Raw genomic sequence first — 14,158 nt, 5'->3', positions numbered from 1 at the left:
CTGATGCTTTCTGAATGAGGAATTGATCCCAAGGAGCTGGACTCGAGCACCTGGAAGGTGCTGAGCACACTGAGGCACCATTGAACTGATGGACCTTTGGGGCTGCTCAGGCTTTTGCTCAGGCATCTTTGAACCTTTTGCTTGTGCAAAGGACTCCTGAACACAGGAGAGTGGTTTGACTGCCTGCAATGGCTTATCTTACTGCACATCATTTCAGAAGAAGTACTGTGCCAAGGGAACACCTCCCAAATACACTCCAGCATCATGGAATATAGGGTGAGAAGAGGGGTAAGGGAATTTTAAATTTGTTGTAAACAATAATTAAAACCCTGGTCTTGGCTTTTCTGGCCGGAGTAACAGTGTTTCTTCGGCTGCTGCTGCCCAGTCAGGGACCGCGCTGGGACGATCACAGCAAAGAGGAAAACAAGCAGTGTAAACTCCAGGGAGCCGGGAGCGGAGCTGGGAGCACCCGGGAGCAGCTGGGAGCGTAGCCAGGAGCAGCCGCGGCTGAGCTGGGAGCGGAGCTGGGAGCAGTCCGGAGCAGCCGGGAGCCGAGAGCGGCCGGGCCCCATAGTGCGCTCTAGCGGCACCTCCGCGCCGGAGCCCGGGCTCGGGGCTCACTCAGAGCAGACAGCACCCCGCCTGCCCTCAGGCTCTGGGGGACCGGGGCAATGGCCCTCAAGAGCACAGCAGCCATGGCCACGCTGCTGGCTGTGAAACCAGTCTGGGAGTCGGTGCTCCCCTTCCCTTCCCTTCCCTTCCCTTCCCTTTCCAAAAAGCTACCATCTTGCCCTCACCTAGAGCTGGTTCATTGGGACATGAGTAGTGCTCCCTCCTGCTCTGTGGCTTTGCAATACAAATTTATCAGCACACCCCTGGGAAAGGCATGGATGCCCAGAATGAATGAACACAGCAGACAGATGTTTGCCGATGGCCATGTAGCTGCGGCAGCCCTTAATCAACTGCATCACGGACCCTGGCACACCAGCTCATCCCTGAGGTGCATATCACAAGGGTGCACATCTGGACACTGTCAGTACAGTAGGGAGGGCAGCAGCCAGCACTGCAACGAAGCACTTGTTTCTCCAGTCTGTATGATAATGATTGCCTCTCCCACCGAACTTTCTTCGTTCACCTATCTTGCAGAAAAGAAGACCCTGCGAGACTTCTTGTCCCCAGGTTGCTTAAAAAGTGCACAGTGCAGTTCACATTTCCTGGCAGTCACCTCCCACAGACTCTTCTAGGGGTTCCTGGGGTGAGCCTCATCAGGAACTGCAGCTCTCATCACCTTTCCACACTCCTTTGAAACATAAGGACAACATTGGAGAAGTATATTTCCAAAACTGAGATGGAGAGATAACATGGTGCAGGCTGGTGCTGCTTCCTCAAGCAACTGCTGCCTACAGCAAAGGTGGCTGAATTCCCCAAACTATGAATAGTGCTAAAGTTAAGAGTCAAGACAACAGACAGCTTAGAGAAGATTTAGAGGACTCTCTGGAATTTTTGCTAGGCCTTCTGCATGGATAATTCAGTGAAACTAGTGAGCCTTCATCCTAACATCTCTCCAGAAGGGACACTTGGGTCTGGAAGAGCTCCCTGGTAGCTCCCATACTGCAAACCACCAGGAGAGTTTGAAGATGTGGTCCAAGAAGAGGGGTGTAGTTCATCAGCTATTTCTAGCTGTCATATACTAGGAGGGATTTTTTTTTTTTGGTTTGACAATAAAGACCCATGTTACTTCTAACTTGTTTCTCAACAGAGGGAAACTAAAATAGTAGTTAGGGCTAGTTTTTATTCTCTTTATCAATGTTATCTATGAAGTACCTCAAACAAGTGTGGGTCTGATGGTAATTTGTGCTGTGCAAACATAGTCTGAAGCTGGGACTGCAGTGCCACAGAAACAGTATGTTAGAGCCACTGTGACCCATTAATGAGAGGAGAGGAAAGGAAGGGGAGCAAAGACACCCTCCTTGCTCAAACAGTACCCTGCTTACCCTGCACAGGAATGGCAAAGATGTTTTAAGCAAAGCTCATCCTCTCTAAACTCCCCCAGCACTGAGCCGATGCACCTGCAGCTCTGCGGCTGGTGCTCACCACCAGTCAAACCAAAGCTCTTGCCCTGCTCCACACTTCACAGGGGGTTTCAGCAACCCTGGTGGGCACGTCTGGAAATGCAACAAGAGAGGCAGATGGAAGGAAATATGAGAGATAGCCACCAATATAGCCACCCATTGGTGCCTTGCTAGATTGCTGCCTGCTTGCAGCTTCATGGCCAGATGGCCACAGACGACCAGCTCAAGGCAGCGCTGCCTGCATCTCCTGCACCTCGTCCCCCTGCCAAGGGCTACCCGGCTGCAGGTGCAGCCCCGGCCGGGCTGTGGGGCAAGGGCAGGGCTCTGCCAAGGAAATGCAGGTGCAGGAATGACAGGGGTGCACTTCTGGCTGCACCCGAACTGGAGATGCTGACACTGATTTCACTACAGAAACACCCGTGTGGAGAAGCTTTGTCCAAGAGAGTGGAGCAGGGAACAGGGTTATGAGCCCGACCAAAATGTGGATAGGAGGAGCACTACCCACCCAGTCTGACATGGCCCTTCTGTACCATAGACTCGAGATCCAGGCTCATCTCATCTCCTGTCCAGATCTCACTGTGCTTTTCATCTTTTGGCAGCTTTTAAGAGAAGGTCTTCACCTTTTCGCATGCTTATATTAGTTTCTGTATTTTTTAAATCCTTTTTGCAGCACTATTTTTTGTCAACAGGAGCTTTGTTTAGCTTTTGGCACTGAACTCATCACTGATCTTGAAATAATTATTTCAGAATTATGTAAAGAAACCTATATTTGGCCCTGCTGCTGCTTCTCAGTGCATACCTGCTGTGTGGGGAGGCAGGATTTAAACCTCCAGAAGGACCAAACCAAGGCCAGGCTTATTTTTAAACATTACCTAATTTACCAGAAAGAAAGGCAGTGAAAGACAGGATGGGCTTTGATCATGCCTAATTACGGAGTGTAATATTGGATACATGGATACAATATTGCCATGGGTGGTTCTTTCTGCCTAGAAAAAAAAATAAATTTTCCTTAAATAAACAGCTGTATCCTTCCTGCAGCCTGCAGAAGAATGGCATTAGTCACGTGCAGTCCAACACGTAGCACAATTGTAAAGTTCACTCTATAAGACTGACAGGAGCTATTCATATCGGCCCCCTCCACCATCTGCCTGAATGGCAGGCTGCAGGGTAGCAGCGACCCCCCTTGCCGCCTCTGCGTGGCCTCAGCACTTAGTGTCTGCTCAAAGTCTGTCCCCAACTGCAGAAAATCGGGGATTGAAAGCAAAGAGAGGACGTCACTCAGGTCAAAGCAGATTGTCAAGAGGAAAAAAGCGAAGGGGGGGGCAAAGAGTCAAAGCTTCGTCTGGTGGGAGTGCCAGGTTACTGTTCTCCTGGGAGCAGAGGTGTTGGCTCTGACAAGAAGAGGAGGGAGGGCAAAGGGGACAACTGGACAGCATGAATCCGGGGAGAAATCCCATATTCTCCCTCCTTCTTCCCTCCCTGAGCTTAGAGGAGTCAGCTCTGGGGCAGGACCCGGCTGTGCGACAGTCTCCTCTCCTCTCCTCTCCTCTCCTCTCCTCTCCTCTCCTCTCCTCTCCTCTCCTCTCCTCTCCTCGAAAACTGGGTAGTGTTTTTTTTTTTTATTGGTTGGTCGTTTTTTTTTTTTCTTGTTTTTGTTTGTTTGTTTTCTGGTTGTTTGTTTGTTTGGTTTTAGTTTGTTTTTTCTTTTAATTAAGGGAGATTGTCTAGTTTAAACACCCATAGGGAAGAGATGTCCTTACCATACATATCAGTGAGAGCAAGAAGTCACTGAGAGGTGACTTCAGAAAGTGTACCATGAGATACACAGAGTTGTTACTCTGATGGCAGGGTATATCCTGTGACAACACCTGTTGCTCAGGCTAGGATGGACAAAAAGCTCTGATTTAGGGGAGGAAAAAGTATTTTGAGTAAACTAGTGTCAAGACAGTGACTTCTGTATCATCTCTGTACTGCTCTGCTGTTCACTGAGCTGTTCTTTGTTTTACAGGCCATTAAAATAACAGCAGTGATTTGGGTGTTCATGCTATTTGAGCTGCTCAGGGCATTTACGCTGGAGGGAACCCTACCCCAGCTAATGGTGTGTATAGCAGTTAGTGGGTCTGTTAGCAAGGTTCAAGCCAGCCTGATGCTGGAATACCTTTGCTGAATGGGCCCCTCAGCCTGGAAATAAGTCGTGAGAGATTTTGGTGTAGAAGTGGCTAAAGATTGACATCACTTATGGTGAGTGACACTTTAAAGGCACTTCCTAGGTATTTTTGTGTAAGAAAATCTTATTTTCTGTCTCCTTTATTCAGTTTTGAAGGAAATACTATACGTTTAGAAGACGCCTGGCTGAAACTTTGAAGTGAATGGATTTATTCTTGTGTTTTACTTCAAAAAAGGAGTTAGAAAACTTCACATACCAAAAATTCCCAAGAAGACAGCTGTCATGGGGTGACATGTCGGATATGAAGTGGCTCTCCAGCTGGTCCCTGTCTGCATGCTGAGAAGGCATGTGGAGACATTTTTTCAATTGCTGTACTAGTTTGACATGCTCACAGTGGAAAATGATGTATCATTCTTGAGCCTTTGGTTGGTGGACACTTCAAAGTGCATTGGATCCTCGGAGAGGAGTGCCCTATTGTTAATTGTTCCTTTCACATGTACATTGGGATGAACATGGCAAGAGCAGCGAGGAACAAAGGGGCTCCGGTGGCCTTTTAGAGAAAACCCTGTGCAGCTCAACCTGAGTCTGACCTTGAAAGGGTGGGTTGCTCTTGTTTTTAAATCCTGCTCGCCAGTTCATTCCCTTTCGGCTCCCCGTTGTTACTCAGCTGCAGGGGAACGAGATGCCAGAGCAGTGAGCACAGCGGGGCATGGGGAGGCCCTCCACCACTGCCGTGTGATGCTCAAGGAGCTGCATCCTGGGCAAGTGTCCTTCCAGGAGGGGACAGGCACAGCTGGAGTCTGCAGGCTTGGAGAGGGCTTCTGCAATGGGTGTGTTGGAGGCGTGCTGGGTTTCCTTTATCCTCCAGTAAGCAGGCAAGCCAGATCGACCCTCCTTAGTCTAACTGGCCCACTAGCCCTCAGTCTCAGAGCGCAGCCGAGGGTTCTTGAGCCCGTGTGATTGGATATAAGGTCTCACAATATGTGACATGAATTTTCCAGGCCTCTGAGGACACTTCATTAACATCTTGAGACAATCCTTTGCTTCCAGGCATCTGTCTCATGTTTCTCTGTCTCTCTCTCTCACCCTCTTGGGCAACCAGCTAGATCTGTTAAGAGATTGCACCTTGCAACATGGTGTCCAGGTTGGGTTCAAGCACTCAAGCATGGGAGGCACCTGGTTCCTACAGAGATGTGATCCCTTGGTGTGCATCTCTTTCAATGAGCTAGACAAAACCTCTCCCTGTAGCCTCAGGTACACAGAAGAATCTATGTTAGGTCACAGAGAGGCCAGGCCCTGGCTAATGCATCCCAAAATAGATGCTCAGGCAGGCGACTGGAAAGCAACCCCTGCACCAGCATGAGCTGAATGGAGCATATCATGCAGAGATTTGCGTGCTGGTGTTAGGCAGGTGGTAGAGGTTGCAGGCAGGGCTAGCTGCCTCAAGTCTCCCAGGGAATGCACCGCTTCTGAAATAGAAAATGGAAGGAGAAAGGCACATTTGTGGTGACAAATCAGCCACCATGTTATAGCCCCCTGTGGTGCCAAAAGCTCTGTAGCACCTTCTGCTGCAGGATGTCCTGGCTCCAGGCCCTCCCTAGACCTGAAACACCTGATCTGGGGCTCTGGCACATGTGGCTCAGGCCATATTGGGAGAAACAATGTGAATAAGGATGGCAGCACCGGGCATAGCAGTACAGGGACACTGAAATGTCATCCCTGAGGCCTCTGCCTGGAGTTTGTTACAATGGCACAGTCTGGATCTTGTCCTTTTCTGAGGAAAATAAGACTAATAGAAATACAGTAAAATAACTGTAGAGTGTAGCTGTTTTCAGCCGTCATCAGGCATTTGAAGCCTCACATGAGTAAGCTAGCTTTTCATTGCAAAATGCCTTGGATATCAGTCACTGCTTTCCCCAGGGCATGTATATGTTTGGTCCAGAGCTGGCAGCACCTCTCTGATGGTGGGTGCACATGTCCTGTGCCCCTCTCCACTGTTCCCAGGGCGTTGCAGGCCACAGAATGGGGGCAGTGCTGCTCTGGCCGTGGGGGCAGCAGGTCCCAGGCTGGCACACAGGCTGCCACCTGCTCTGTGTTGTCAGTGTGTCCGGTGTGCAGTGAGGGCAGCCCTTGTGCTCTCCTCTCCCTCCAGCTCTCCTGCTATTAAGTTATTGCCACCCCTTAGGGACAAGGCTGCGAGAAGGCGGAGGGCTCACATGGCTCTAGATCAGTAAAGGAAGCAGCTCAATTAGCATTTCACACGTCTTTTCTTCCCTCTGTTCTTACCTTCCCTGCAGCGGGCATGCTTTCCCCTTAAAGGATTGTCCTGTTTTTGCTCCTTGCCAGCGTTGGCAGGGTGACAGTAGTCGAGTGTGCAAACTTGTGCTATTGTCCCCAGGCCAGGGGGAGTCATGGAGACCCACTAATATGACACAGGAAAATGTTTGCTGATGGCAATTCTATGGGCTTTGTCTAACTCTTTCTCCATCATGACGACTCGATTTAAGTCTCTAACTGTTTGACTACAGATGCAAGAGTACTATCCAACTCCATCCTTTTGTCCGGGTAGTTTGAATGGGTAATTCAGCTTTTGTGTAACTCAATTGAGGGGGCAAACATAAAGACAAGATTCTTGAGCGCTCAAGCTCCCTTTCCATGGATATCTGCACATCTCTTTAGAGATTTGTTCCTTTCCTACCTTTTTCTGACATCATCCTCCCCTTAAAAAAAAAAAAGAGCTCTGATGGGGAACGGTTAAAAGTAGGCTAGCCCGGTCCCCCGTATTACATTGTCCTGTGCCAATGAAGCATGGTTAGTATCAGCCCCCAGACAGCTTCAGGAACTGTGGAGAAAAGGGTGTCTAAACTTTCCTAACTCATCCTAAGCATTTTTGCTTTGGATTGTGTCATTTTTAAATGAAAGGCCTCAGTATGGGTGAAGAGGATAGGGGAGAATGGCAGAAATTGTGGGGAAATGATTGTATTTATTAGCTGTCTTTCTGTGGCTGTCCCCATGGTGACAATTTGTGATGGCAAAGAATGCTAGGCGGGGGGAGGCTGATGCCTGATTGGGATGCTTTGTATTTGGTAAAGTGGCTTCTGATTGGCCTGGGAGAGCCCCGAACTCTCCGGAGTCGATATTCATTCAGCTTGCTCAAGTGCTTGCTAAACTGCATCCAAACACTGGCGGGCCCCGGCTGCCTCCGCCGAGGTTGGCGGTGTGTAACCTGCCTAACGAGATTAGCGGGGAAGGGGCTCTTCTCCACAGCGACGCCGCAGCCGCCAGCACCGACGAGAAAAGCCGCCGCACGCCGGGTGAGTGTCCACGCTTGCTTGCAGGGAGGCAGGAGCGGCTGCCCCGGCTTCTTTCCACCTAAGCACTATCTAACGAGATTAGACACTGGGCTGGCAGGCATTCATGGGCCAGTGCTTGTAGCGGTGTGTGCTGGGGCAGTGGTGAGGGGCGGTGGGCTGTGGGAGCTCAGCAGCTCCCATGGGAGATTGCTGGCACAGAGGTGAGCTGACGGACACCTTGTTTGTGTGGCTGGGAAGTCTGACATGTCCTTGCACCCTCTCTCTATTTGCTTGGTGCTACTTGAACCACAGCTTCCCACTCTAAATCTGCCCATTGTGCTCCACAGGTTTGCCAAGGTTTGTCCTAAGGATTATAAACTTTTCATGGGAAATTCTGCACAGCGCATCCAGTAAGATGGCATCAGACAGTGAGGTAAAAACCCTACTGAACTTCGTCAACCTGGCCTCCAGTGACATCAAAGCAGCTCTGGATAAGTCAGCTCCTTGTCGCCGGTCGGTTGACCACAGAAAATACTTGCAGAAGCAGCTCAAAAGGTTTTCTCAGAAGTACTCACGGATCCCACGGTGCCACCCCAGCAAACCTCCTGAATGTGGCTGGCGCAGGGGGCCTGAGGACCGGGGCTGCGGCCCCCAGCCTGAGGCACCTGATCCCAGCCCCCATGGTGGGGCTGCCACTGATAAGGTGCTGCGGACAGCCGAGCTGGAGGAGAGCCTCACTGGGGAACGGGTTTTGCAGGAGCAAAACCCCGAGGCCTCCAGGCCGGACCAGGTGCCCATGAGGAAGCGACAGCTACCTGCCTCCTTCTGGGAAGAGCCGCGGCCAGCCCAGAGCCTGCCAGCAAGGGCCTTCCCCTCCAACCCCGAGGGGCTCCCAGTCTCCAGGGACCCTCCACCCTATGAAGGGAAGAAAAGCAAAAGGAGCTCAGACACTGCCAGCCCAGAGAGCCCCCCTGAGTCTGCCCTGCACACCGGGGAGAAGGACCCTGCCAGGGTCATCTCAGGCCGGGTGGGCACCTGGACCTGCTGCCCCTTCCCGTGCCCCAGGCCAGGGGTGTACCAGCCCCCGGGGAGCCTGCCCCCATCGCCCTTCCTGGGGCTGGGGCTGTGGAGGAAGAGTGCAGCCGCGCTGCCGGTGGAGGTGCCACACTTCTGCAAGGAGGCCGACGGCACAGGGCAGAAACTCTACAGGCCCGTGGTTTTGAAACCCATCCCCACCAAGCCTGCTGTTCCCCCGCCAATTTTCAATGTTTTCGGCTATCTTTAGTTGCAGCGAGTACCAGAGTTGCGCTGAACGTGGCAGTTCCTGAAGGGTGAACTGAGATGTCTGGTCAGGCACTGGGTGGGGTGGTGGTGGGAAGGAGGCCGGGAATCGCACCCTCTTCCTCATGGGTGGGCTGGACCGAAACTGTAACTGTTGGGAAGATACTCAGGCTCCACTGTCCTCTCAGTACACGGGTATAAATCAGGAATAAGCCTTATGAAGCGAGTGGCACAGAGCATGAGGCAAACCAGGGCTCTTTCATGGACGGGCATTGTCTAAACCACGGCGAGCGGGGCTGCGGGCCATTCACAGCCGCACTTGTAACACCTAGGAGACCTCCTCCATGTGGGAACATCTTTCTGGGGTTGTCTTGAGGCAGCAGCAGCAAAAAGAAATGACTTAGACCCATTCAAAGAGTTTTTGTACTTCAAAGTAATTCCAGAGAAGTCAAGATATTCAGGTCACTTCTTTTTGCATGCAAGAGACTGGAAGGACAGTATTTAATGTAGAAGCCACGCTTGTGAATTGATTTAAGCTCTTCTTGTATGTAAATACTGAGAGAATTAAAAGAAAAAAGATATGGGAAGAAAGGAGGTAATTTTATTTTGGTGATTGTGCAAATGCAGTCTGTTTATTTTTGCCCCAGTGGGTAGACACAGGTTTGATTTGCAGCTGGTGGTTAGATATGAGGGCTGAAATCTCTGCGTATTCAGACTGATATAAATCAAAAGCAATTCTTCTGGGACTGTGAAATTAGCTAGTGTTAAGCTGGTGCAAACAAACAGCATGAATTTCTGCATCAGGAATTGTTCTGCATCAACAGAACAAGTGAGAACTTGTGTAATTAGTTGAATACAAAACCATAAAATGGAAGAAAAAAGTGTGTAGAATAGCCTGCCTTGATTTCTGGCTCACAGACATATTTTATTTTGCCTGATTTTAAGATGCTATCACAAGTCATGGCTGCAAGTCATTTGCCTGATGTTTTCCCAATTGTTTTAACAAATGAGCATTAGAAAAGTTAACAGGAGATTTTTTTAAGTTAGATTTCTCTTAAACCCATGGAGAAAGTGGTGCTAAGGACAAAACATGATATCTGAAAGGTTTAATGCTTCAGGCCTATGTATCTATTCAGTTACACCGGAGTAAATAACTTGAGGTCAAGAAAAGTATATTAGGGAAGGGAAAAGGGCCAGGGAATGGACACCTGTGATGTCTCAGGTGTCTTCTGCTCTCACTGAAGCTAATGGGAACTTCTCCCAGGATTCAATAAAAAGTGGCCTCAATCAGCTTGGCCTCTGGCTAGTATAGCTCCCCATGAGTCTTGGTATCTCCAGAAGGGGATAGACAGGCAACATTTCTTCCTAATACATTGCAGTCATGAAAACAATATCATCTTAAGCAACTGTAGGCTGTAATTTTGCATATTCTGATGGGGCTTTCTTGGTGTTATATCACCACTTTGCTACTTTTGTTAGAATATGAGCTACTCTCAGGCTAAAAATAGCTCATTCTTTCCCCAAACCTCACAGTATATCCCCATAATGTTTACTTTCATGGAAACAACAGCTGTAATGCGCTAGTCCAGCAGACCAAAAGTAGAAACGGAGGTGGCTTTCATTGTTTTTTCCATGCTACCAGCACTTAAGATACGTATCACGCCTGTATAGACTACTCCTATAGGAGAGCAGGAATTGGCTTTAGTATCACATACCTGCAATTACATGCAAGGTGCAAGGTGGTAAAGAGCTGATCTAAAAATTAAAGACATCAGGTTAGCTCATGATCCAGAAGTGAAGATAGGAATATACTTAGATATCTTTTCCTTTTTTACGTTTTGGAAGAAAAAATCCATGAGGAAACTCTGTCTGTCTCCACAAGGAGACTCTAAGAGAAACCAGAGGCAATCCCCCCATTTAAGTGAATGGGAGGAGAACTGTGGCTCTGAATTTACAGAGCTGTAGGCAAGGAATTTTTTACATTGAAATAGGGGTGCTTTCTCACACCAATAGCTCTATGTCGCTGTTGTAATCCAGATGAAGCCAGATGCTGAACTCTGCCTCAGTGCTATCAATGCAGAGCAGCCTCCTTGGCATTGGTCTGGATTTCCATCTGGGTGATCAGAGCAAGCTGTGGAACGAGCCACAGTTATTGCAGTGATTTCTGTGCACAAGTGTCACACCAGAACATGGATTTCTATCAAAATTAAAATACTTGGCAAAGTGGGTACCCTCTGTAGAAATTTTATTTTTGAAGAAATTCAGAGAAAGGAAAGAGTTAAAACCAAGTTTCTACCTTCTGGATATTAAATTCTTTGTTTTCTTCTTCTTCCTTTATACTGTTTCTTATTTGAATGTATGTTGCTGTACGTTTTCCATGTAGTAGAATAGCATGTTTTAAAGTTACAATGAAGGATTGAACCATATCATTCCAAATTACCTCCAACACACAGATATTTATGCACTTACCCTCAGATTTAAACTGATGTTACTTTAAAAGATCCTTAAAATCCTTTATGACATGGAACTTTCCTCCCCAGCTCAGGGCAGGCAGTGGCCTTTGCCAGGGCTCTGAACTGAAGCATCAACAAAGTAAATCACAAACGAACAGAAGAAAATTGTTTAGAAATCACTGAATGGGGATGTGTGAGACTTTCCAAAAGGTTTGCACAGAACAGCAGCTTTATCTGCTCTCTAGCGATACCTACTGTTCTCTCACCACTGAGAGTAACATCAAAATTATTAATTTTTCAAGCTTGGATTGATTCAGACTTTCCCTGGTTATTTTTGTGTTTGGTTGCTCAATGTTGCTATTCAGGACAGCTGATAGCCCTTCAGAATCTACTTGTTTATTCACACTTTGTTTGAAACATAACATTTGAGAGCTGCTATTTACTACAACAATGCAGATTCAAACTGTTAAAACCACAACAGCTTTTATAAATAATGGGAAGGGACAGGTAAATGAAAAAGCTTTCATATAAAATGAAATAAAAAATGAAAAAGTGCACAAAAACATCAAGTGAATTGCACATGTTGCAGTAAAAAAAAAGTACAGTAACCTGATCATGAAATATTCCTAGAACATTTCACATAAAGTCATAATCTCTGAAGGACTCTATCTATCACACTCAGTAAAAACAAGCCACTTTACCTTGCACTAGAACTACTGATCTGTTTACAAAGCCTGGTTTGTTTGGGTTTTGGGGTATTTGTTTTTTCACAGTAACTCCTAGATAGATGCATTAAATGCATATTGAATTTGTGCAGATTCAGTATGGTGCACAAAATATTGTGTCAGTGAACAGACTGGAGAGGTAGTGGGCTCCATTTAGTATAAGTACATGTAAACTGAGTGTGTATTTGCTGTAAGGATCAAGCAGAAAGGACTTAGTAACATTGCAATTACCTGATTCCCCCCGCTCCAAACAGGCTCTTCTCTCCTCAATTTGTGTGCACAATGTGCCCTAATCTTTCCCGCAGTTGCGGTATGTTCCCATCAGACCAGTGCTCTCCAGCTCAATGACTCTCCTGCTCAGGACTGATGGTTGACAGCAACCAGGACATGGGTCTCCCAATAGAGATGAAGGTCTCTTGGTTGAACGAAGAAATGGATTTTCAGTATTTTCTCCACTCAAACCCAGTTTTGACTTCTCCAAGGACATGAAAAGACACTGCATTTCATGAGACTTTTGTGTACGTAAGAATGTTGGCTCAGGGGAAATTCCCAGTTCGGGAATGAAACTTCACCCCTGTGGTTATTCATGCAGTTGGTGATCGTGAATCCTTCTATCAGTCAGCAGCCTCCAGGGCTGTCATTGTACATCAAACAAGTGCCTAAGTAAATGGTCTCCACCAAACCATGTCTGTATCAATCACCCTCTACTACTCTGAATGTTACACTCATTTAATTTCAAGAAATTTTCCTCTGATTTATACCAATGTGAATAAGACCCAGACCTTTGCTGCTCAGCCTGATAAAGTGAGAGATGCATAAACTCCACAGGTGGTTTTTTATCTCTCAAGTTATTGCTTACCAATACAGGGCCTTCACTGGCAAAACTAGTCTAAAGATTTTCTGTTCCCCATCCCTTTCCCTCTGCCCAGTAGTTCTCCAATCTGAAGCAATTCCCTGTTCGTGCTGCAGGAAAAAAGGGATTAGACCGTAAACTGGTAGAAATGGAAGGCACTGGTCAAAATTTCAGCAGTGAAGGAATCTCACCTGACTTTTCAAAGCTTTGCATGAAGATCACTGTTCAGTGTGAACTGAAACTCTGTTGATTTTCCAACTTCTTTTGCATTTCAGAAATGGTCAGCTATGGACAGAGTGCCCGTAGCTATAACCAGTTATTTTGCTCACATCCTGTCCCACAAGTGCCAAACACATTTCCCACAAAACCATCACAGAATCTGAACTTCTGTGCCCAGGCAGACTTGTATGTGTGCAACGCACTTTTAGTCTTGTGTTAAAGTGTAAAGCTCCACACAAATAAAACTCGGTGCAATGTATTTTCCTTACTTACATTTCTATCTGATTCCATGGATGGTATGCAGGCCAACAAACAAAACCAGATCTGTCAGGTGTCTGGTGGGGAATCCAAACAAACCATGGTGCACAGCTCGTTTGTCACCTAAGGTAAGAATGAGTGTGCTTCTAGCATAAGATCTGTAGAGATGCAGTTCCAAATTTAGGGTCTTTCATCCTTCCTTAGGTTCCTAGTCAGGAATGAAACACTGGTCAAATCAGTGGTTCAGCAAGTCACACCTGTCAGCTGAGCTGTAGTCACTGCCAGTAGCCGTTCATGAGCTCCTTGGCCTTCCCAGCTGTGAGGGAATGTGACTTGTTAAAAACTTCAATAAAAGAATTTCACGGACAATTATAGTGGTTCAACTGATAGATGGTAACTTGTTAAGCTGCCATAAATCAGTTGTGGATCTGAGCTGTAAATAGGTGACCTAATTTTCAAAGAAGCTGAGATAATAACTTTCATCAGTGTCAAGGGGAGCTAATGGATACTTCAGACTTCCAAGGTCGGGAAATTCAGGGCTAAATCCTAAAATTTTTATTCTACCTCGGTAATATCTAACACCAAATGGGGTCCCATTGGCTTAAGTGAAACTACACCTGGTGCAAGCAACTTGGCATTGTTTAGGCACCTGAATACGGATTTGGAAGCCTAATTCTAGGTATTTGTTTTCATAAATCTCAAAGTCTGACTTTTGTAATTTTAAAATAATATCTCTTTTCTTCCAGTGGTGGTATTGTTACAGCCACAGAGGTCCAAGGAGGTAAGAGAGGCTGGGTTTTGTAGGGACAAGATCTTCTAGTGGAGCAACAGTTAAGT

General features: G+C 47.2%; 1 protein-coding gene across 1 annotated transcript; it reads left to right on the top strand.

The window, feature by feature from the left end:
- Positions 1 to 7,947: 7,947 nt before the first annotated feature.
- On the top strand, positions 7,948 to 8,817 carry FAM181A (family with sequence similarity 181 member A; the record flags this gene model as incomplete). Its single annotated transcript, XM_080344608.1, has 1 exon — positions 7,948 to 8,817. The coding sequence occupies one exon, from the start codon at positions 7,948 to 7,950 to the stop codon at positions 8,815 to 8,817; it is 870 nt and encodes a 289-aa protein (XP_080200734.1).
- Between the last annotated feature and the right edge of the window lie 5,341 nt (positions 8,818 to 14,158).

Source organism: Nesoenas mayeri, assembly GCF_963082525.1.
Source record: "Nesoenas mayeri genome assembly, chromosome: 5".
NCBI lineage: Eukaryota > Metazoa > Chordata > Aves > Columbiformes > Columbidae > Nesoenas > Nesoenas mayeri.
Note: the sequence above shows the minus strand (reverse complement) of the source record. Positions and strands in the feature narration are given on the sequence as shown.